The 24,764-nt window shown below is 41.1% G+C and overlaps 1 protein-coding gene across 7 annotated transcripts in view; it reads right to left on the minus strand.

Annotated features, from left to right (window-relative positions):
• Positions 1–16,661: 16,661 nt before the first annotated feature.
• The window catches only part of PLCB4 (phospholipase C beta 4), a 485,858-nt gene continuing 477,755 nt past the window's right edge, over positions 16,662–24,764 (minus strand). For all 7 annotated transcript variants that reach the window (XM_047771687.1, XM_047771685.1, XM_047771688.1 and 4 more), the window contains 4 exons: positions 24,545–24,602; positions 23,739–23,825; positions 20,344–20,380; positions 16,662–18,185 (listed from right to left, as the gene is read on the minus strand). In XM_047771687.1, coding sequence (XP_047627643.1) covers positions 18,097–18,185; positions 20,344–20,380; positions 23,739–23,825; positions 24,545–24,602 — 271 coding nt within the window. In that variant the 3' untranslated portion in view covers positions 16,662–18,096. The remainder of the gene's footprint in view (positions 18,186–20,343; positions 20,381–23,738; positions 23,826–24,544; positions 24,603–24,764) is intronic.

Genomic DNA, 24,764 nt, shown 5'->3' on the forward strand with positions numbered 1-24,764 from the left:
AAAAAATAAGTTCTAGTCTTGAAGGTGATGGGAGGAAGGATATTAGAAAGAATGCCAACAGTCTCTATCTCAGCATCTATTAGAAGGACAGAGATACCCGGTGTGGCTTGGGCTGGATGAAAAAAAATGTAGAGTGGTAGTTTGAGAGATAGGGAGGTATGGAAGACTACTTCTAAATGTAGTTGCCAAAAATTCCTCCCATTCTTATACATTTATGTTCTTTCTCCAATCAAGGGGAAGGCTTATCTTCCCTCCCCTTGACTCTGGGCTACCCTTGTGATTTGCTATGATCAATAGAATGTGGTGAAAGTGATGTGTGTTTTGGCTTAAGATTTAAGAATACTGGCAGCTTCCTTTGATGTCCTCTAGAGGTTCAGCTGCCAGAAGAAGAAGTTTGGACTTGACCACCAAATGCTGAGAGACCATGTGGAGGGGGAGAGGCCTGGGTAGCCGTCTTGGCTGAGGCACTGGACACGTGAGTAAAGCATGTTGGATATTTCAGCCTCAGTTGGGTTCCCAACCAAATGCAGCCATGTAAGTGACCCCAGCCAATACCAAATGGAGCAGAAGAACTGGCCAGCTGTTCTGCTAAGCATCACAAGAAATAATACACTTTTGTTGCTTCCAGCAATACGTTTGTGGTTGGTTTGTTAGGCAGCCATAGATAGCTGAAACAGCAGGGGCTACATCATGCGAAGGTTTATGAACTCAGGAAAGGAATGGCTTTTATTTTTAATGCAGAGGAAAGAATTCAAGGAGTTTAGGCAGATGAGTTAACATGATCTGATTTATACTTCAAGAGGGTCACTCTGCTAATGTGTGGAGAAAGTGCTACAGGGGTTCAAGAGTGGATGGAAATGAAAACAGGAGGCTGTTAAAGTAGTCAGAATGAGAGATGACTGTGGCTACAACCAGGGTGATTTTCTCAGTAGCGTTGAGAAATAGTTCCATTCCAGAAATAGCTCAGAGGAAGAAACAGTATTACTTATGGATTAGACCAAGGGGATAAGAGAAAGAAAGTAATCAAAAATTATTCTTAGAATTTTAACCTGAGCCTGGGAAAATGGAAATGCCATGAATAACTGACATGTTGAAGAGAAGGTTTTTTTTTTAAAAAAAAGGCATTTTGTTTTGAATAAGCTAATTGTGAAATAGCTATGCTATACCCAGTGGAAGCTTCAAGTAGGGATCAGTAAAGAGGAACTCCTGGACTTACACACTCATGAATCTGGGAGTTCCTGGTGGCCTAGTGGTTAAGGATCCAGTTGTCACTGCTGTTACTTGAGTTTGATCCCTGGCCCAGAAATGTTGGATGCTGCAGGTGTGACAGGCCAAAAATAAACAAATACACAAACTTGCAAGTCTGATTACTAGGGATCCTTTTTGCTCCTTCACTGTAGGGCTGTGTTGCTCCGCTGTGCCCCTTGGTGCAGGGTCTACTCTCTCATAAAAATGCCAAACATTAATGAGCCCAAATATTAGGCTTTCACACTAAAAAGTATACTTAGAAAAGTACATTGCCCTTGAGACAATCCCGTGCCTTTCTTGGCAACTGGCATGCACCTGCCACAGACCTGGGATGATTAATGAACAAGACTATTCATGACCTACTTATGGGTTGTTGCTTTTATTATAAACCCTTTGAAATCTGGATGGCTGGATTCCATTCCAGCTGGACTCCATTCCAGCTGGACACAGTATCATCTTTTGTATTTTCTACATCCTAAAATGAAACAAAACAAAAAATAACCCTCGTGACCCACCCAGTCATATCTCTAGGGCATTGTTGCTTTGAAAATAGAGTGCATATTATAGCGTCTATGTACTTGTGTTATTTGTCCTATTCGTTAAAATATTGTCCTATTTGTTAAAATATTTGAGATGAGATCCAGGGCTGATTAGCTCTCACTGGTTTGGTGATTAACCTTGATCATTCAAGAGTGAAGTATTGTAGGTTATTCATGATTTTTGTTGTTATTATTGTCATTCACATTTCTCAGCAATAGCCTCCATAACAGAAGGCAGGCAGTGAAAGAAAAAAGAGGGAGTCAAATATTCTTAATATTTTTTTCTTAATTGACTAATCCATTAAGCTGAAACTTACAGCATTAATGGCCTAAACCTAGCCAGAACACAAACTGGGACTTGAACCCATGTGCCGGGACTCAAACCCAGCCTAAACCCAGACTGGGACTTGAACCCACAGTTTTAAATTAGAATCACTCACCCTGTGTCTGGCCTCACTGAGGTTCAAGTTCTTCATGTCTCCACACAGAGGATTTCAATGAGAGACAAAGTGATAGGCAAGAAATAGATTTATTAAGATAGGAGGCTTGTGAGAGCTGCAAGCCAGCAGGCACAGAAGCTCTGCCCTGAGGATCTAGTGGGCTACCATTTTTATCATCCAAGGGGAGTGGGGGTTGGAAAAGCCTGCCTCTTCCTTTCTGGGAGTACTAGTTCCTCCTTCGAATCTGGTAAGGAGTGTATTCAAATCAGCAGAAGGGTAGTCCTCAAACTCTTGCCCTTGGTCTGAATCTGAATGCAGGCCTCATCCCATCCCCCACCCAATGACCTGAGGCATTTCTCCCACTTCCACTAGTCGAGTAAGCTGCCTTGTTCTGATGGATTTTTTTGAGCAATTTATTACCGTACAGTGATCTCCGAAATTCCTCTAGATTTCCCTCTCTATCTATGATCCTTTATTGGGACTTCTACAACCTCCTGTGCCTACTCCATCCCTATCAAAGCCAAGATCAAGACTCATCTTTTTGCATGACATCAAGGAGTTTTACTGCCTAATAGGGGAGTTAAGCCAAATACATGGGCACTTAGTATATTCTGGCAGCTAAAAGTACCCTTTCTTTGTTGGGTTTTTTTTTTTTTTAATCAAATGCCATTTGCAGCAACATGGATGCAACTCAAGATTCTCATACTAAGTAAGTAAGTCAGAAAGAGAAAGACAAATACCATATGATATCGCTTACATGTGGAATCTAAAATATGGCGTAAATGAACCTATCTACAAAACAGACATAGAGAACAGACTTGTCTTTGCCAAGGGGAAGGGGAAGGACTAGGAGTTTGGGATTAGATGCAAACTATTATATTTAGAGTAGATAAGCAATGGGGTCCTGCTGTACAGCACAGGGAACTATATCCAATCCCTTGGGATAGAACATGATAGAAGATAGTATGGAAAAAAGAATGTGTATATATGTATGACTGGATCACTTTGCTGTAAAACAGAAATTGACAGAACACTGTAAATCAACTATAATAAAAAGATTTTTTTAAATAAAGCAAGAACAATAACATTAAAGGAGAAAAAGAAATCTCATATATATGAATATTCTCCCCCAATCCCACAAACTCTCTAAGGCTGAAGGGAAGCCCATTGCAGCAGACAATCTTGGAGCCCACTTATTCTCCTATGGGCCCCTGCAGCTTTAGGACATGGTAGTATTCCTGCTCCCTGGCTCAAGAACCTGTGACTTTTTCCTGAGGGCTTTCTCTGGCCCCTGGAACTTGCTCAGCCCACAAGGGGCAGACTGGAAGTGGGAGGAGTTATTTCTCTCAAAAACAGCTCTCACCCAAGGAGAGGAGAAAGTTGGAGGGTAAATAGCTCTTGTCACGACCCCAGGGGGATAATTCTGAGGAGAGTGCTACACTGTCCATCAGCGGGATTGAGCCCCAGTTGCCCATAGTGGTAACACGACCCTTATTACACTTTTAGTGTTCTATCTATCCCATCCCAAACCCTCATTATGTCTCCTCTGCTCACCTCCCAAACAAAATACTTGTACCTAGATTCTTGTCCAAGGGTCTCCTTTTTGAAGAACACACAGAGATATCTAGCATCGATTAACTATCTTCTTCCCGGGCTAGGGGTTGAAGAGGAGCTGCAGCTGCCTGCTTATAACACAGCCACAGCAACACCAGATCCAAGCCACATCTGTGACCTATGCTGCCACTTACTGCAATGCCAGATCCTTAACCCACTGAGCAAGGCCAAGGGTAGAACCCAAATTCTCATGGATACCAATCGGGTTCTTAACCTGCTGAATCACAATGGGAACTCTTATCAAGTTTTGATGTATTAGCAACAAATAAATCCTCCTAGGGTAAGGATAATATCCTTTGCATTTTTCCCATAGTGCCTAGTGTGGTTGTATACGTAAATCAATTTAAGTAGCACCAGAGCAAAGCTTATAATTTGTTCTTTATGGTGCTCTGTGCTGTGCTGTGGAATTCACTCAATCATTTTCTCATTTGAAGACAAGATGATAAAACCTGCATTAATAGGTTGCCATGACAATTAAATGACATTGTGTCTGTGGCAACGCTTTGTTAATTGTAATTGTAAAAAGGTCTTATTGTGATCATGGTTTTCAGGTATAAGATGTGATAATCTCTGTCACATGTGGTGGTTCTGTAGTGAAGAGGAATTTGGAGAGTGAAGAATAAAAGTGTTTTATTCCTTCATCTCCCACTGTGAGGCTTTGTGAATTTGGATTTGTTAATTTATCCACCTGTACAATGGTGACAATATTCTTGAAGTGCCCATAACATGGGGATTAAATGGGAAAGTTTGTTAAATGCTATTGACATGTAAGATTTAATTTTACCATTTGGGGTCTGTGCTAGAATTGTGTGTGTGTGTGTGTGTGTGTGTGTGGACATGCGTGTGTGTACGCATGATTAGGCAGAAATCTAATTTAGCCACCCAGTATAAATGCCCTGTATTTATAATCTCTTCCTCTTGAGTGTGAGCAGGAATGAGTATGATGAATTTTACTTCCTTAATTAGGTTATTTTACATTACAGAGTTGAAGGAATTTTGTAGGTATAAGTCAAACTAGTTAATCAACATGGAGATTATTCTGGGTGGACCTGATCTAATCAAGTGAGCCCCTAAAATATACTGGGCCCTTCATGAAAGAAGAGGGGTGAAAGAGAAAGATCATGCTCCTGGCCTTGAAAAAGTAAGCTGCCACTTTGTAAAGAGGGCCTATAGATAGGGCCACGTTGCGAGGAACTGTAGACAGGCAGCTGAGAACTACCTTTGACTAACAACCAACAAGGAAGTGGGATCCTCAGTCCTACCATTACAAGAAGCTGAATTCTGCAGATAACCACTTGAACTTGAGGAGGATCCTGAGCCTCAGATGAGAATGCAGCCTAATTGACCCTTGATTTCAGCCTGGAGAGACTGAATAGAGAATCCATCCACTCTGCACAGACCTCTGATCTACAGAACTATGAGATAACAAATGAGTTTGCAATACGTTTGTGGTAATTTGTTACACAGCAGTAGAAGACTAATACAATATGAACTTACTGTTTAAACAGGGTGGTGGGAAAGCAAGCATGTAAAAATAAGACTTAAAAGAGAGTCTAACAGAGGTGTTCTGGGTCATCAGTTCTGCATCTCATTCTGAGAAGGGAGAATGAGGAAGAATATGATGGGATGGGAGATTGATGGATTGGAGATTCCTGAGGCCCACCTTCTCTGCATGGAAGGAAAAGGAGAAGGAGTATCCTTGGAGAAGGTGGGACTAGAGCAAAGGAAGTTTGTGCCTCCATCTAGTGTGAGGTCATAAAAACAAAGAAAAGAGTGTTTCAAGAATGAGGCAATGGTTGACTGTGTCAAATGCAACTGAGTGGTTCAGCTGAGCATCTAGAAGTTACCACTGGATTTAGCAAGGTGAGGGTCATTCATACCTTGAGTCATATTAGAGGGCAGGTCAGTAGTTTTAAAAGCGAGTTTACCATCACATTTATAATCAATTGATATTTATCGAGTGGCGAGACATTTCAATAGAAAAATAATAGCCTTTTTTTTGGTATTTTTGTCTTTTAAGGGCTGCACCCACGACATATGGAGGTTTCCAGGCTAGGGGTCTAATCAGAGCTGTAGCTGCCAGCCTATGCCAGAGCCACAGCAACTCAGGATCCAAGCGGCATCTGAGACCTACATCACAGCTCACGGCAACACTGGATCCTTAACCCACTGAGTGAGGCCAGGGATCAAACCCACCTCCTCATGGATGCTAGTCGGGTTCACTCACCACTGAGCAATGATGGGAACTCCATAATAGTCTTTTCAAAAAACAGTCCTGGGAGAATTAGAGACTCATAAGCAAAGAATGGAGTAGATCCTTATTTCACATCACATACAAAAATGAATTCAAAATAGATCAAGGACCTAAATGTAAGACCTAAAACTATAAAACTCTTAGAAAAAAACAGGCATAAATTTAGTGACCTTGGATTAAGAAATGGTTTCTTAACTATGACACCAAAAGAAAAAAAATAGATAGATTTCATCAAAATTGAAAACTTTGGTTATTTCTCTTGTGGCTTAGCAGGTTAAGAATCCAACATTGTCCCTGTAGTGGTTTGGGTTGATGCTGTGGCACAGTTTCAATCCCTAGCCCAGGAAGTGCTATGGCCAAAAAACCCAAAACGAAACAAAACAAAACAAAAAAAATCAAAATCTTTTGTGCTTCAAAGGTCATCGTCAAGAAAGCGAAAAACAACTCACAGAATGAAATTTTTTTGCAACTCGTATATTATAAGGAACTAGTGTTTAAAATGTATAAAGAATTACTATAATTCAGTAATTTAAAAAACCAGTCCCGTTGTGACTCAGTGGTTAACAAATCCGACTAGGAACAATGAGGTTGCAGGTTCAATCCCTGGCCTTGTTCAGTGGGTTAAGGATCCGGCGTTGCTGTGAGCTGTGCTGTAGGTCGCAGACGCAGCTTGGATGGGGCGTTGCTATGTCTCTGGAGTAGGCCAGCGGCTACAGCTCTGATTAGACCCCTAGACTGGGGACCTCCATACGCTGTGGGTGCAGCCCTAAAAGACAAAAACAAACAAACAAACAAACAAACAAAACCAACAACCAGGTAATTCAATTTAAAATAGGCAAAGTCTGTAGTTCCCCTTGTGGCTGAGTGGGTCAAGAAATTGACATTGTCTCTGTGATGATATGGGTTAGATTCCTGACCTTGCTCAGTGAGTTAAGTATCCCAAGTTGTAGCAAGCTGTGGTATAATTCACAGATGTGGCTCGAATCTGGTGTTGCCATAGCTGTGGCATAAGCTGGCAGCTGCCACTCCAGTTCAACCCCTAGCTTGAGAACTTCCATATGGCAGCAGGTGCAGCCCTTAAAAAGAAAGATAAGAAAACTTTCCAAAAATGGTTCTAATATAATATATATTACTGTGAAGTGGAGTTTTTAGTTAGAAAGGTAATAAACCAGCCAGAATGATCTTTAAAAATACCATTCATTGGAAGTTCCTGCTGTGGTGCAGTGGGTTGATGATCTAGCTTGTCTCTGTGGCATTGCATCATCGATCCTTGGCCTGGTGCAGTGGGTTAAGGATCCTGCATTGAGCTGTAGCATAGGTTGCAGATGTGGCTCAGATTTGATCCCTAACCTGGGAACTTCCATATATCCCGGGTGTAGCTGAAAAAAGGGAAAAAGAAAATACCATTCGCTGACCACTTAGAATATGCCTACAATTGTATGTTGTTGACTTTCAAAATGTCATTTAATTCTCACAGCAGCCCTGTAGGGTAGGTGGCCTCTGCCCGTTCCAAATGGGTGGCTCAGATTCAGTGAGGTTAAGTAACTTGTTTAAAGTCCACAGCTGGTAAGTATGGATTTAGGATTGAAATGCTGGTCCATGTGATTCCATGTCAGGCTGCTCTTTTGTCACACTGAGCTGTGCAAGTAGAAAGTGAAGTCTATCTTAGCTGATTGCAGTTTTACCCATTCTCCCGCCTTCACACTATTACTGCAGAATCTCTTGGTACAACTTATGTCCAATGCATTTATACCCAAGTTTCTCTTCAGTCTCTTTTTCTTTCCTTTTCTTTTCTTTTTTTTTTTTTTTTTGGCCACACCCCCAGGATAAGGAAGTTTCCAAGCCAGGGATCCAACCCACATCACAGCAGCGACCTGAGCTGTGACAATGCTGGATCCTTAACCCCCTGAGCCACCAAGGAATTCTTTCAGGCTCTTTTTCTGGAGGAATGTTTTCACTCTTTTCTCTGGATCTGCCGTTTACCATCCTCATCTGTCTCCCTAGTGACTCCTATATTTGTTTAAGTCATTTTCGCTTTTTGTTCCTTTTTAAATTTTTAATTTAAAAAAATTCTTGGAGTTCCCGTCATTGCGCAGAGGAAATGAATCCCACTAGGAACCATGAGGTTGAGGGTTTGATCCCTGGCTTTGCTCAGTGGGTTAAGGATCCGGCATTGCCGTCAGCTGTGGCATAGGTTGCAGATGTGGCTTGGATCTGGCGTTGCTGTAGCTGTGTTGTAGGCCAGCAGCTGTAGCTCCGATTAGACCCCTAGCCCGGGAACCTTCATATGCCGCGGATGCAGCCCTAAAAAAGGACAAAAGACAAACACACACACACACACAAATTCTCTAGTGCTTTACAGTTTCCAAAAGTTTCACACACAGGATTTCATTTAATCCAATCATAATCCTTTATTTTATCTCCTGCCCCATGTAGCCTCTCCCTACGTACCTTTTCCCACTGGTCACCACAGCTTTGTTTTCTAAATCATGAGCCTGCTTCTTTTTTGTTTTATTTACTTTGTTGTACTTCTTAGATTCCACCTGTAAGTGATAGCTTACAGTATTTGTCTTTCCAAATCATGTTCTGTCGCTAACTTGGAGAGCTGGTGAGGGAAGGCTGGGAAGGAGGAATAAGAGAGTATATTCTGCGTCAAACTGCCTCCTCCTGTCCTTTGTGTCAATGGAAATTGTGGAGTAGCCTCTCCATGAAGGAGAAAATACTGCTGATATGATTTTATATTCAAAACTCTTGTAGATAATTATGCCTCTGAGCTGGTTCCCTCTTAGCAACAAGTTTCAGACGTAAGCTGTTATTTTGGCATGATTCCTTTTGATCTTCTGAATATGCGTTTTAGCCGAATAAGTTAAATTTTGATTTTTCCCATCCACTTTATACCGTATATCTAGTTTTCTCTCTCTCTCTCTATATATATATATATATTTTGGTCTTTTCTAGGGCCGCTCCCATGGCATATAGAGGTTCCCAGGCTAGGGGTCCAATCGGAGCTGAAGCCACTGGCCTACGCCAGAGCCACAGCAACTCAGGATCTGAGCCGTGTCTGTGACCTACACCACAACTCATGGCAACATCAGATCCTTAACCCACTGAGCAAGGCCGGGGATTGAACCTACAACCTCATGGTTCCTAGTTAGATTCATTAACCACTGAGCCATGATGGGAACTCCAAGTTTTCTACATATTTTTAAAAATACATTTTTTGGGGGCAGCCATGACCATGGCACGTGCAAGTTCCCAGGCCAGACGGTGATCGAACCTGCGCCATAGCAGCAACCTGAGCTGCTGTAGTGACAATGCCAGATCACTAACCTGCTGTGCTGAAAATATGTTCTGTTTTGTTTTTTTCTTTGTAGGGCTGTATCTTCAGCATATGGAAGTTCCCAGGCTAAGGGAACTGGAGATACAGTTGCCAGCCTAAGCCACAGCCACAGCAACACCAGATCTTAGCCACGTCTGCCACCTATGCGGGAGCCTTAACCCACTGACCTAGGCCAGGGATCACACCAGCATCCTCATGGATACTAGTTGGGTTCTTAACCTGCTGAGCCACAGCGGGAACTCTGGGATTTGCATTTTTTGACGTGTGTGAAGAAAATGTGGCTTCCCACAAGATGGACTTGAGATGAGGCAGACCTGGCAGACCTCCGAAAGGCTCTTGGGGACACATTGGTCCACAAAGAGGTCCTTGGTACACACCTAGAGAACCAGTTCTAGAGACCATCCCCATCATCCCAGAAGGGTGCCACCGTCTTGACCTTCAGGATTAGCATTACCTGTTCTCAAGTTTCATATACATGGAATCATAAGGCAAGCACTGTTTTGTGTCCCATTGTGTGGATATACTGAATGGTACTGATTCATTCTCCTATTGGTGCACATGTGAATTGTTTCTAGTTTTCTACTATTATCAATGGAGAATATATTTTTTGGTGAAGACATTCACTCATTTCTCTTGGAGTGGACTTGTCGAAACATAAGATGAGCAGGCAAATGTTCAGCTTAATACACTTCCAAGAGATTGAAAATCTTTTTACTTGTTGAATTATATTTCAGTATACATAATTTAGCATAAATTACTTAACATTTTCCTCATCAATATATGATCAATACATGTATATTTTTCTTTTTAAATATTGCTTTAAAAATCCATGTAACTTCCCACTGCTATACATTTTTATTGCTAGACTACTGAATTAAAAAGTCTGCTTCCTTCATGTGATTGGACAAAATAATGTATTAAAGTAATTCCCCATTTACCTAATCGTCTTCCATTTTTCTGGAAACTTTAGTTTAAGGCCCATAACTCAACAAACAAACAAAATGTCTAAAAACCACTAATGAATATGAGTAGCTAAGGCTTTCACATGAGATAAACGTGAGATAATTTTTTTTTTTCTTTTTAGGGCCTCACTCAGGATATAGAAGTTCCCAGGTTAGGGGTCGAATTGGAGCTGCAGCTGCCAGTCTATGCCACAGCCACAGCAACGCGGAATCCAAGCCACATCTGCAACCTATACTACAGCTCACAGCAACAAAGGAGTCCTGACCCACTGAGTGAAGCCAGGGATCGAACCCACATCCTCATGACTACTACTTGGGTTAGTTTCGGATGAGCCACAGTGGAAACTCCCAACATTAGATAATTTCACTGCAAGAGCCCAAAGGAAGGAAAGAGAAGTTTTAAAAACAACCACAACACCCCCCCACACACAAAAAAAATGAAAAGGAAAGGGGGAAGAAGATGAAGTAGAAAATGGTGTCCAAAAATGATAAAGTTGGAAGCATCAGCAGTCCAGTTTAGAGAAAGTGAATAATAGACCCTCAGAAGGTTACGAAAGAAAATAGATCCGGACACAATGAAATGCAAGAGACACTGAACATGGTAGCTTAGTAGTTGGGATTATTCAATGGAAGAGAAAATATGTCTCACTCACACAAATGATTCCAGTGATTTTATGTTTTTAATATGCAGTGTTTAGAGTTCTGAGGTGATACTTTTACCGTCTTTATATTCCCATCTTTATATTTATCAGCTATGGCAACATCCAAAACTTAGTGACTCAATACCTATTTAGTATTTCTCATGGGTTTGTAGGTTGGCTGGGTGGTTCTATGCATTTGGGAAAGACTTGGCTGGTCTTAGATGCATGCTCACACATCAGCTGTTGGCTGCTTGAGTGGATGAGCTGACTCAGCTCTCTGTGAGTCTCTCCTACCATCAACAGGCCAGGCTGTACTTGTTCTTATGGCAGTGGCAAAGAGCCAGGCTAGAAACAAAAATGTGTCTCTGCTTTGTCAAGTTTTCTGCCATCCCAATGGACAAAGCAAATTACATGACCAAGCAGAGTCAGGGCAGCATGGTGCTACCAAAGGACATGGATATAGGAAGACATGAAAAACTGGGCCATTAATGCAACCCATCTATTATACAGGCATGGCCTAAAACCATAATTTCAGATAATTAAATATATATATATATATGGCTCTGGCGTAGGCCTGCAGCTATAGCTCCAATTAGACCCCTAGACTGGGAAGCTCCATATGCAGCGGGTGCAGCCCTAAAAAGACAAAAAAAAAAAAAAATTTCTAGGGTGAAGGAGTACCCTGGTGGTCTAGTGGTTAGGACTTGGTGCTTTCACCACTGCAGCCTGGGTTCAATCCCTGGTCTGGGAACTGAGATCCCACATTAAGCCACTGCATGCTGTGGCAACAGTAACAACAATAAAATTCTAGGATGAAGTAGCTTAGGGATTGTCCCTTGCTTTAAACTTCACAGGAAATAACCTGAGGTGGGGGTGGGGGGGGGGGGAGGGAGAGGCACTGCATTATTTATTTATTTATTTATTTGTCTTTTTGCTATCTCTTGGGCCGCTCCCATGGCATATGGAGGTTCCCAGGCTAGGGGTCCAATCGGAGCTGTAGCCACCGGCCTACGCCAGAGCCACAGCAACGTGGGATCCGAGCCGCGTCTGCAACCTACACCACAGCTCACAGCAACGCCGGATCATCAACCCACTGAGCAAGGGCAGGGACCGAACCCGCAACCTCATGGTTCCTAGTCAGATTCGTTAACCACTGCGCCACGACGGGAACTCCTGCATTATTTATTGAATAACGTTCTGCCACCTATTTTTTCTTTTATGTAAAAGTAATGATGGTGCTATTTTTACCCATCTCCCTGCTCCCTTCCTAATATTTTTTCATTATTTTAACCTGTGGAGCAGAACACGTTTTATGATATATTATTAAAGAAGATAGCTCATAAAAATTCATGCCAGAGGCACTACCCAGGATTTATTATGACATTAAAAATGTGATTTTTAAAGTTGTGCTTGGGATTCTGTTTAATGCCACGCATCAAGGACAAGTTGTAGAGGAATGTGGTCTTCTGCTGGATTTTCACATGTGATGAAGGAGATGCTATTGAGGGCATGGAATGAGGCATCTATTAAGACAACCTCAAAACCAAAACGATGCAGGGTGTTCCCTCTTCACACTTAGCATTGATGGGGCCATACTGCCTGTTGGGCATTGTGATAGTCTTACTGTTCTGAAAGGATACTAAGAATAGGAATTGGGGAAAATCGTTTTTTCTTGAAATTGAGAAGGAAGCTTAGTTTAGCCTTTCATGCACATTTTCAAAGACATTGCGCAAGGGGACACACACACAGTTACAAACCCTTCATACTACCTCACAGCAATCAATTTAAATGGTCATTTGACAGATACGATCTGTTCTTTTGCAAAGCAAATGAACAAAGCCTGAAAAGAAATGAGTTGGGCTGGTAGAAAAATCATAGGCTTAAGTAGCCTTTAAAGTATAAATTAATAAATAAATTCTATGTAAATAATATTTAAAGTATAAATGGACAAATTTGGAAGGTGGGATGATTTCTTGCTTGGGGGGAATGAGGGAACTTCTGGAGGTGGCATTTTTTGGAAGTTGCTTTTAAGGACTCATATACCATCATTATGTGGCATGGCTAGAAAAGATATATTCTACAGGTGTAAACAGAGAATAGTGATAATACAGACTGGCTAAGTGAGGAGGCCTATTGGGGCCAAAACTGAGGGCTGATATCAGTAATTTCAACACTCTTCTTTAGGTAGTGGATACGAATTTGGCCTCTACAAGCAGAACAGTAATATGATCAGAGCTGCCATTTGGGGAGATTAATCCAGGTGTTGAAGGGATTTGAGGGGAGAAGAAATTCAGTAGGAAGTTACTAAACATTCTGGGTGTTGAGGAACGAGAAACGTTGTAAGGGAGAAAGGAACTTCCAAGACAGAGTAGAATTCATAGGTTTTACGAACAGATCAGGTATGGAAGCAAATGTGATGGTGCAGATACAAGATGGCCCCAAGGTTTAGCGCCTATGAGAGACTGTTAAACAGGAAGGAGAGATGCTGGAGGGTCTCCGTTTTTGATTAATTACATACAATGTGCATGTGGGCCAGCTGCTTAGCTGAACATCTAAGAAAAAGGACCAGTGCTTAGGAGAACTAAGGTTATGGCTAAAGTCAGGATTTGAGAAGTATATGCAGAGAAGTAGAAATTAAAGGTATGTGATTGAATGAAACAATTTCAAACCCAATAACAACCCAGCTTCCCTTAGTTTAGGTTTTCTGATATAATGTTTCTCCCGTGCTCTATTTTTTTTGTCTTTTGTTGTTGTTGTTATTGTTGTTGCTATTTCTTGGGCCGCTCCCACGGCATATGGAGGTTCCCAGGCTAGGGGTTGAATCGGAGCTGTAGCCACCGGCCTACGCCAGAGCCACAGCAACGCTGGATCCGAGCCGCGTCTGCAACCTACACCACAGCTCATGGCAACGCCGGATCGTTAACCCACTGAGCAAGGGCAGGGACCGAACCCGCAACCTCATGGTTCCTAGTCAGATTCGTTAACCACTGCGCCACGACGGGAACTCCATTTTTTTTTTTTCGTGCTCTATTTTTAAAACCTCCATTCCCCCTCCACCCCCCATTAAGACTTGGGGTTTGAGCAGCTTGTATAATATTTTTGCAATACTATATATATATAGTATATATATATAGTGGATTCCAAGATGCATATATTTTCCACATTTTAACATTGCTGAAATTGAGATGTGTCTTTTTTTTTTTTTTGTCTTTTTGGGGCTACACCTGAAGCATATGGAAGTTCCCAGGCTAGGAGTCCAATCGGAGCTGTAGCTGCTGGCCTATGCCACAGCCACAGCAACACGAGATCTGAACTGCATCTGTGACCTATACCACAGCCCATGGCAACACCAAATCTTTAAACCACTGAGCAAGGCCAAGGAATGAATTCGAGTCCTCATGGTTCCTTAACTGCTGATCCATGACGGGAACTCCGAAATGTGTCTTATAATCACTGGATGGTGTGTCATAGTTCAACTGGCAGCATACTTTCATTCTTTGTGGTATATAAAATAATGGTGCATATTATATACAATCAGTGGTGTCTTGGATTTGATGAAATATGGTGCTTCCTAATGGGTTTTTTCCTATCTTGTCAATCTAGTTTCTAGAAGCCTTCTATCCCCCAAAAGTGGAAGAACAATCTACTTTGTGAAGAAGCACAATCCAGCATGGGCACTCCCATTAGTCACGCATGAGTAGTTGAATATCCTTTCTGGGCTGATAGGAGGGAGAAAGTAAGAATTGAGTTGTCCCGACGCCCAGATTGGAACAGAAAGTCCCAGTGTAGTAGAACTCGTGTAGGTTTGTTTCTTGCTTCTTGGGGCACAGCTCTAGAAAATTACAAGCCTCCTGGAGAAACCCCCATGGTATTGGAACAACATGGTGCTAGCAGCTGACAAATAGCCAAAGGAGGTATTTAAATAGATGGACCTGAGCTAGCACTTCTGGTTCCCCCACAAAGATTCAGAAGTTTCTGCGTATCCTAGAAAAATGCTGGGATAAATTGAGCCCAGAGTGAAGTCTCTGCTGAGCAGACCTTGAGACACTAGAATGGAAGGGCCCACCCTGCAGGGCTGCAGTATAGGGCAGTTCAGACCATGCAACAGGGGAGACCAGCTGCTTCTCCCCACCGCCAGGAGGACACAGGAGCTTCCAGTCACACCCAGAGGCGATCTAGGGTATGAAGCAGGGAGACCTCCAGAATGGCGAGAGAACTCTAACTGGGGGCTTGACTTTGAAATTACTGAAGATGCCTCTGAAATAGGCGTTTTTTAGTTTAAAGCTGGAAGAGACTAACTTTGATTAGCGAGCTTTTTCCCCCTTCCTAAAAAGTGAGAATGCAGAATCTGAGTGCCATATAAACTTAACAATAGAAGATAAACACATCTTGGCGTTCTTGTTGTGGCTCAGTGGATTAAGAACCTGACTAGTACCCATGAGGATGCACCTTTGAACTCTGGCCTCACTCAGTGTGTTAAAGGATCTGGTGTTGCCACAAGCTGTGGTGAATGTTGCAGATGAAGGTAGGATCTGGCATGGCTGTGGCTGTGGCCTGCAGCTGCAGCTCTGATTCGACCCCTTAGCCTAGGAACTTCCATATGCTGCAGGTGTGGCCCTAAAAAGATAAAACAAAAATAAAACAAAACAAGGAAGGGGGGAAGGGAGGAAAGAAAGAAGGAAAGAAAGAAAGAGAAAGAATGAAAGAAAGAAAGAGAAAAAATAAACATATCTTAGGAGTTTCCAGATGGCTCATCAGGTTAAGGATCTAGCATTGTTGCTGCTGTGGCTCAAGTTGCCACTGTGGCTAAGTTTGATCCCTGGCCCAAGTACTTCAGCATGTCATAGGCACAGCCAAAAAATAAAATAAAAAAATTATTGTCTGATAACAAGGTATTCTAAAAAAAATAAAATAAACATTTTTGTTGAACATTTGAGCTGTGTGTACATTTTAATCCTATCACAGTGGATTCTTCAGAGGAGTGTTACAACATTTGGGAGAGTCTTACAATATTGTGAGTCTCCCAATATTATCTCAAATATTGGAAGTACTCTAGGTTAAAGAAAAAATTGACTCTAGATGGAAGATGGAAGGCAGAAATATTTACAGCAGTGTAGGAGGATGAAAAGCCAGAGAAGAAATGATCAGAAAAATGGGCAAACTAGGAGTACCTCTTAGAAGTAGAGGAAAGAGGGGTGAGTGATGGATTCAGTCAAGTGATGCAAAATGGTGAGCTATGCTAAGCTCTGTGAAGAAGCTATTTGATCTGCTGAGAGGGAGCCATTTAGAATCTTTGAAAATTGGCCATCCCAGGCACCACTTTAACAGCCATCATTTTTCCTGGGATGTTAGTGCCGAAAGACATGTAGTCTAATGCCATTGTCTTTCCGATAAGGAAATCTGGAACCAGAGAAATTTCACAGAAGCCAGTTCAAATGATACATATGAGAACAAGAAAAACAAGCACTTGACATTGAGAGTCAAGCCGGAATCAGCGTGTTTTGTGTCCTTTGGGAGGAAAATGTGTTGGGGGCACACATGAGCCCCCTCTGAAAACAATGAAGAGATCACTGATGAACAAGGAAGGCATCCTTAGGAGCAAATAACTCTGAGGGGTATTAAATGTGTTTTCATTTTTTATTAGAGAAGTTGGAAGTTTCATTTCAATCTTGATGGTAACATAATTCTCTCTGCTTTGTTCAGAGGAACACACAGAATCAATCTGTACAAGCATATACAACAATTCTGTTGGTATTCTGTGTCCTAAATCAGTAATCTGATTAGTTCTAGACTAACCCAGTTTCCATGTGCTCCTCTGGGCTTTGGGGCACAGCTCCATTCCCAGGGGGGACTTTTTCATGCACTGTCTGCAACACAACTACAGCAGGCTTTAAGACCATGCAGGTTAACACTGTAGCAAATTGTTTCGATATTTAACAGACATAAAAAGGTTATTTCTGGATATGAAATTCTGAAAATCTGCATAAATATTTTTGTGTAAAATTAAATTAGTTATGTATTTGTTTTGAAACTAGAACTTGAAGTATCAAGAATGCCCACATAATTCATATACACATATATATAGACTTTTTCATTATGCAAAAAGTCTTGAGAGTCAAATTATATTCTGTGCCATACATCGACTTAACCAGTATTTATTTGCATTAGGTTAACTGTGTACGGATTAGTCGTAATTGGTGCTTGTGCATCATGCAAAACGTAGTTCTAGTATTCCTGTTTACTAACCTTGTCATGTGGCAATACTCAGATGATTTTGTTCTCTAACAGTGTGAATTAGGAGTATAAATGCTTTATACATGGTCACATTTACAAACGCTTGCCAATAACCACTTCACGATCTTTTTACGGTGTTAAGAGTGAGCTGTAGTGTCTGGAATCTGCAGAAGCAATTCCTAGAAAGCAATGTCAGATGTAAACTTTCTTTAATGTGCTTAACACAGTTCTCCTTTTGAGCACTGATGGGTTTTGGCACAGGTATACTGCTCTATTTTCTATTGTTCTAATCATTTCCACAACTGTTGCAGGAAATTAGTTTCTTATGACATGGTGGAAACATGGCACTTACTGATGAGGTAACTCAGATGTAGAAAATGTCCCCCAGATTATTCGTCTAGAAGATGACCACTTCTGCTGATAAATTTGGAGACAGAGTTTCTTTTCCCCCTTAGTGCATGCACTTGCTATGACATTGCTAATGCACTAATTTGCTGTAGCTCAAACATGTCCTAATGCATCACAAAGCAGAGTTGTTTACACCAAGCTCATTTACTTGTGATGATATTTTATAGCAAACATGTTTAAGTAGTATGATCAATGGGTTAAACTCTGCTTTACTGGACTGTAATTTTGTGGATTTGTAGCTACTTTTGGTTGGCCAAGGGATTCAGTATTCAACATGTTTAAGAGAAGCATGTCTCTGTGGTTTCAGGTAACAGCTCGTCTATACGTAAAGGAAACGCAAAAGACATCAGCTTTCTGCTGTGGAAGTTGTGTTCAGAAATTTGGGAGTGCTCTCTTGATGCTGCAGTTCTGCCGTTTCAGTTTGCGTCCTGGAGTTTCATACAACTGTTGCTGGTCTGCGGTCCATCTCGGCTTCCAATTTCACCATCTGCTGCATCTCCTTCGCCTGTAACATCAGAAATGTGCCCTTACAGGTTGAAATCCTTTCCTGAAGGCATGTAGCAACCCCACCTCTCTCCTCCCATAAATCTGATGCTTGTCACTATGTCCTGACTACTTAAAATGTGATCCACGGACCAGCAGCATCAGCATCTTCTGGGGCCTTGTAAGAGATGCAGAATCTTGGACTCCACCCCCGACGAACCGACCCAGAATCTGCATCTTAATAGGATCCCCAGGAAATTTTTACACATGTTCAAATCTGAGAAGAACTGGTCCACAAAGTACCAGGAAAGTCATTTGAAAAGAGGCTATGCCTATCACTTTTAAATTATGTCATGTCAAACTGTTTGATTTAGTTTCTACAGATTTACATGCCTTGACTGTGTGTAGATTAATTCGATCACCTTTTGAATAAGCATTGCTTATGCACAATTTATTCCCCAAATAGCCTGAAATTTAATGAAAAGTAATTCCCTATGAATCTCGCCGATGGAGAAGCCTGGATGGGAGCATGTCACATTGGTCTAGCTTGGACAGAATTTTACAGGAATACGTAGGGCTCCTGGAATGCTATCATCCAAAACGTATCCATACTGGCTCTCACTCCTCTGGGGTAATTCGTTTCTTTACGGGCCATCCCAGGAAGTAAGTCATATTGAATTCTATCTCATGAATTAAGATTGTCAGGAAGACAACCAGCTGCTTTGGGAGGTGGAAAGGAGCCAGACCGGAGCGGGTTCTGGTGACAAATCATTGCGTGGCAATGTAGGGAAAATCAATTTCAAAGTTTACTTTCCAACTGGATGCTTTTGTCTAACCCAATGCCTGTATCTTTTGGAGGAACAATAAAGCATCCCCATCCTTTCTTAGTAACACAACACATTGAAATAAAGGACTTTTAAAAATGGAAACATGGATATATAAAGATTTAACCCAGAGGAGGACTCTGATGTTACTATTCATGTCTACTTAGGTATTCCCACTAAATACAAGGTCAATGGGAGGATTTGTGCAACTCTGCAGATCATACTATGAGTGTCTAAATGTTCCCAATGAAGCCCTGCTACAAAATGAGTTTAATCCATGGACCACAGAGCGATTTTCTTCTTATGCCTGTATTTATATTGTGGCTTGATGTTTCATTATGGTGAGGATGGATAACACCAATAGCTATGACTTTCTGCTTACATTTGGATGGATGGTTCCCCCTGCCCAGGTTTTTTGTTTTTGTTTTTGTTTTTTGTGCCTAAAATATAATAATGCTCTAAGAGAGAAATGAAAAAAATGGAGAAAAATATACAAACATGAAACTATGACACAAACAGTATTCATAAGAGATGACAGTGAAACATTCTCGGTACTTGAAATTAAATACTTTTATGTTCAATAAATAGTAATAATAAAAAATTCCCTATTCTTCCCCCCCTTTAGCATTTAAAGATGATATTGAATACAATTTAGGAAGAAGGATCATATGACACCAAAAGATAAAGCCAAATTCTCGTATGAGCAGGGTGACCATTCATAACCACTTGTCAGGGACGGTTCCAGTTTGTGCCTATGATCCTGGTTATTATGAACAGCGTCCCCTTTCACTCTCAAAACTATCCTGTTTGAACAATAAATTACATGGTCACCCTACTTACGAGGGGCGATTAGGGTCTCTGGCAGACCAGATCTAACAGAAAGCATGACAAGAGTCATTGTATAATGACTCTGTATAATGTCTGCATGCAGACCATAACTGTCATTAAAAGCCACCCATGAACTTTAACTGGGGTGCTATAAAAATGAGTGGCGGTCACATTCATGTTCGTGGAAGATCTGATTCTGTGACCCAGCTTTAGCTGTGGTCGGTCCAAATGACAATCATTTATCACTGTTTCTGATGTCTGGTGACATTCTCATTAGCCTGACTTGAGTTTCGCAGGGTTGCCACTGGAAAGGCTGCTAAAACGCCTTCAGAAATAACTTTCTCAAGAGGTTGGGTGTTGAGGTTTGAATACGACATCATACATTCAAGCATCAAAGAGTCAAAATTGAAAATCCAAACCCTCGAGATATTAACTAGTCATGAGAAGATGTGAATCATCAAAGCCAGGAGAAGACTGACATAGGAGAGCAGGAAGGCAATATTTTGCTTATCAGAGTTTCGGTCCTACCTTGAGTTTGGGACACTGCGTGACAGGATTTCAAAAGCTGTTTGTACAAAAATAGTAATGTCAAAATTGAGTCATACATACAAAACAAAGAAAATAAATGAGTACTGAAGTGAATTTGAGAAATGAATGCAAAACCATATACGGAAAAGCAAAAAGCTAAGGCTAAAACATGTATAGAACCATCAATGACAAACTTCCCCCAGTTGATCTTAAAAAAAAAAAAAAAGAACAAAACAAACAACCGATGCCTATTAGCCCAGACTGCGCCTGCCTCTCTTATGCGGCAGTGAGTGGGGAGCCCCCCACCCCTTTATCGAGATCCCTCACCTCTCTTTATTAAATGATAGGATTGATGACAAAAATCAATTTGTACAACTTGGGTGTGACAGTAATGGAGCTGTTCATGTTGGAAATGGTGCATGTCAAGACGGATGAGATGTGTGGCTGGGAGGTCTAAGGGAAACAGTAGGAAGAAAACCCCCAACCTTTGGAGATTTCAATGAATAACTGGCTGACCAAGGAGGCAAGCCCATTAGGAGGCTTTAAAAGGACATAGGAAAACAAGATCCAGAATCAGGACCCAAATCTATTAAAACTGGAGTTGTTTCTGTCAATGCCCTCAACACCATGTATTGAATTAAATAGATTTATTTCAGGCTTTGCTTTGGGGCGACTGGGAGAACTTAAGAGGAGCAGGGTCAATAGGGACGCAGTAAGAAACCCTAAAGGGAGATATTATGGGAGAAGGTTAAAATTATTTTTGGCTTAGAAACAGAAAAATTTTGGGGGGGGGTTAACAATAGTTGGGGAGATTGTTATACAAGTTTGGGGTTGTCTGGAGACAGGAAGCTGTCTTTTGCCCATGCAATGTTTAATTGGTTATGAAAGGATCTCTCCAACAGTCCTGACCGTGACCTATTATGAGGGAAGAAAGAGCGTCACTGCATCTCTTGCACTGTGTCTATAACAAGTTTGCACCACACTGAGTAACTGAATAGAGAGGTCTCTGGTCTTCAAATTCCAAAAAGAGTAGACTCCAAAGATCTGAGATTGAATGTGTTACAGAATAGGCCGGATTGATAAAGCAAAGCTTTGAACACAGAAATTCAAATCCCAGTGCTCCATTTGCCATCAGCATCAATACATCTTGAATTTCCTTTCTTTGAATCTCATGAAATCTTCATCAAATCTCAGGGCTTCTCAGGTCCTGAGCTTCTGTGACTCAAGGTTATCAGTTGTGGGTGGTAGACATTACTTGTGACTCATTACAAGGCATTAGGTGCATTTTGGGGAAAAAAGCTACTAACCTCCCAACATGATTTGATCAATATTTCAACGCAAGCACTCTGGTGTGGTTTGAGTTACCCATGTATTAGGATAAAAGCTAATGTGATTTTTTTTTAAGTTATGTAATTTAGCTCTGAAACTAAAAACACGAGGTAACTGTATTCGCCAGCTCTGAAGTACACCATCATTGTAGTGATGAGTAATTTTTAGCACGCTGACATTCTTTAGTCAAACTTGTTGCTAAGCAACACAATGATTTCTAAGTCGTTTCTTAATTTGGTTAACTGGAACATAATTGTGCCTTACCTTCATTGTTCCACCTTCTAACGCATCCTTATCCCCACCCAGTCCTGAGTCACTGAAGTGGATTCTAATATTTTGGAGATGGTGGGTCTACCTTTATCCCTATTCTCACTTTTATCCCAGGATCACTTTCTGAGAAAGGCTTTAAGAGCAACAGCATCAGGTAACCTGTACCAGAAGTTACTCATTTATGAGTTGGTCAAATGGGTTGGACCCCTGGGACAATAAACATTTATTGTCCCCCTTGGGGATCTGTGGATTGTCCATGAACAGAAGCACTTAGCTGGAAAGGAAATGGGAAACATAACTCAGAAGTATGTTGATGAATAAAACTTCTGTCAACCAAAAAGGAAAGAATCTGAAACCAGAAACTGGATTTATCTGTGACCCAATTACCATACCCCACCCCACAAAAAGGTTTTATGGTTTCGTTATACTTTCTCAAAGGTACTTTTTAATTTCCACTTGTGTTCTTCAATGGAAGCCACTTAATCTGAAAAAAAACCTACCTTAAATAGGATTACTTCATATATGAAGGGAAATAGTAAAAGATAATGCAGTACAAGTACATATTTCAGCAAAACCTTATTTCAGCGAAGTAAATTATCTAGAAATAATAAATTCCAAACCAGCTATACCTGAAGAGGTATATTTCAACTGAGACAGATGGAAATTTTAACTTCTGTTAAGGGCCATTTTACCATATAAGCAAGAGGTATTCCCATCAAACTGAAACAAGACTGTGGATGGCCGATGGGCTACAGCCCATTTTGAATGGAGCCCATCTATCTGTACTACACACATTTGTCTAGGTGATCGTATATGCCTGAAAACTACTAAATAGTTGGATTTCAGATAACTCTTTTTATTTGTGTATTTTTTTTTTTTGGCTGCACCCACACATGCAGAAGTTTCTGGGCCCAGGATCGAATCTGTGCCACAGCAGTGACAATGCCAGATCCTTAACCCACTGAGCCATCAGGGAACTCTGTATTTGTGTATATGGTTGAATTTAGTATTTAGCACCAAGAATGTAGTATCCATGCACATTCAGTGATTTAAGGAGTTATGGCAGCTCATGCCTTTAGGTTTTGCTTGTAAGCCCTAAAGTTTTATAACTTCATTTTTATTTAATTAATTAACTTAAATAAATAAATAGGGCTGCACCTGTGGAGGTTCCTAGGCTAGGGGTCCAATTGGAGCTACAGCTGCTGGCCTACGCCACAGCCACAGTAATGGGGGATCCGAGTTGTGTCTGTGACCTACACCACAGCTCACAGCAACGCCAGATCCTTAACCCACTGAGTGAGGCCAGGGATCAAATCTGTGTTCTCATGGATACTAGTTGGGTTTGTTAACTGCTGAGCCACGATGGGATCTCCTATAACCTCATGTTTAGATTAAGGTTGAAAATAAGTGGTTTCTCTCATTTGCTCTGAAATACAGTGTCACCTGCCTCTAGGGAACAATTGATACAACGCTGCATAAAAACGGAGAAATAATTTGTAATCTGTTTTCTCCTCCTCTCAGTAATGTTCTTCTTAGAACCCCATAATCTAATCGAATTGTGACTTTTGATTCTTTTTTCCTTACAGCCACATTCTTCCCCCACTTTAAACAAGAATATTTTCTGTTCTTGTTGGATAGAGTGGGTAAAGTACAGTCATGGCACCAAATTTTTCTAGCCAGCTTCCCATGCCACTACGCAGGTCACTGGCTTTAGCAGCGGGGTCACTGTGGACCACTGCATTTGCCTCCCTATCTGGTTGGCTGCCTACATTTTTTATGTGTTGTAGGTCAAATACCTGCTCATTCTGTTTCTCTAGGAATTCGAGGTGCTCAAGCTGTACTTTTTTCAACTGATCCATTTCTTTGGACTGCTTCATTGCAAGCTGCAAAAAAAAAAAAAAAAATCTGATCACCTTTAGGTCATAATCCTAAAACTTATGGACAAAGAAGGTTGGTAGTTTGCAATTTATTTATTTATTTATTTGTCTTTTCTAGGGCCGCTCCCAAGGCATATGGAGGTTCCCAGGCTAGGGGTCCAATCGGAGCTGTAGCTGCCAGCCTACACCATGGCCACAGCAACGCAGGATCAGAACCGCATCGGGGACTTACACCACAGATCACGGCAATGCCAGATCCTTAACCCACTGAGCAAGGCCAGGGATCGAACCCGCAACCTCATGGTTCCTAGTCAGATTCATTAACCACTGTGCCACGACAGAAACTCCTGGTAGTTTGTGATTTAGGTGAAGGATATAAAAATAATAAAAAAGAATGAAAAACTGCCTGAAAACCAGCAGAGTTTAAAAGCACATCTAATTTTTTACTGACAGGATAGTTCCTGCCAAAATCTTAGAAAACAAAAGAGCACTTGTGTGTGTTGAAAATCTGGCTTCATTTTCTATATAAAGTAATGCCAAATAATTACCTTAAAGATTTTAGTAAGAAATTGCTTTAGCTTTCAAGAAACAGAGAAGAGGAGCTAGAAGATTGAATGTACAGTAAATCAAATTAAGCAAATTAGCTAGAAGTCCGGTGTATAAGCATGAGCTACTGTTTATAGTTATATAAAGGAAAAGTGCCAAGATAATTATAGAATACTTACTCTCTTTCTCTCTTCCAGAAACTTTTTAGTGTTGCTGCTGTTTAACTCTCTGACTCGCCTAAAAACAGTAGGTGCAAACAACAGTTGATACGACATTAGATAGAATTAACATGATATTAAATGAGTCGTATTCCATTAAGTTATCTGGATGGGATTATCACTTTCTTTTCCTTATTTTTATTGAGGAATTTGGAAATATATCATGTATAGAGAAAAAGAT

This window comes from Phacochoerus africanus, chromosome 3, assembly GCF_016906955.1.
Source record: "Phacochoerus africanus isolate WHEZ1 chromosome 3, ROS_Pafr_v1, whole genome shotgun sequence".
NCBI lineage: Eukaryota > Metazoa > Chordata > Mammalia > Artiodactyla > Suidae > Phacochoerus > Phacochoerus africanus.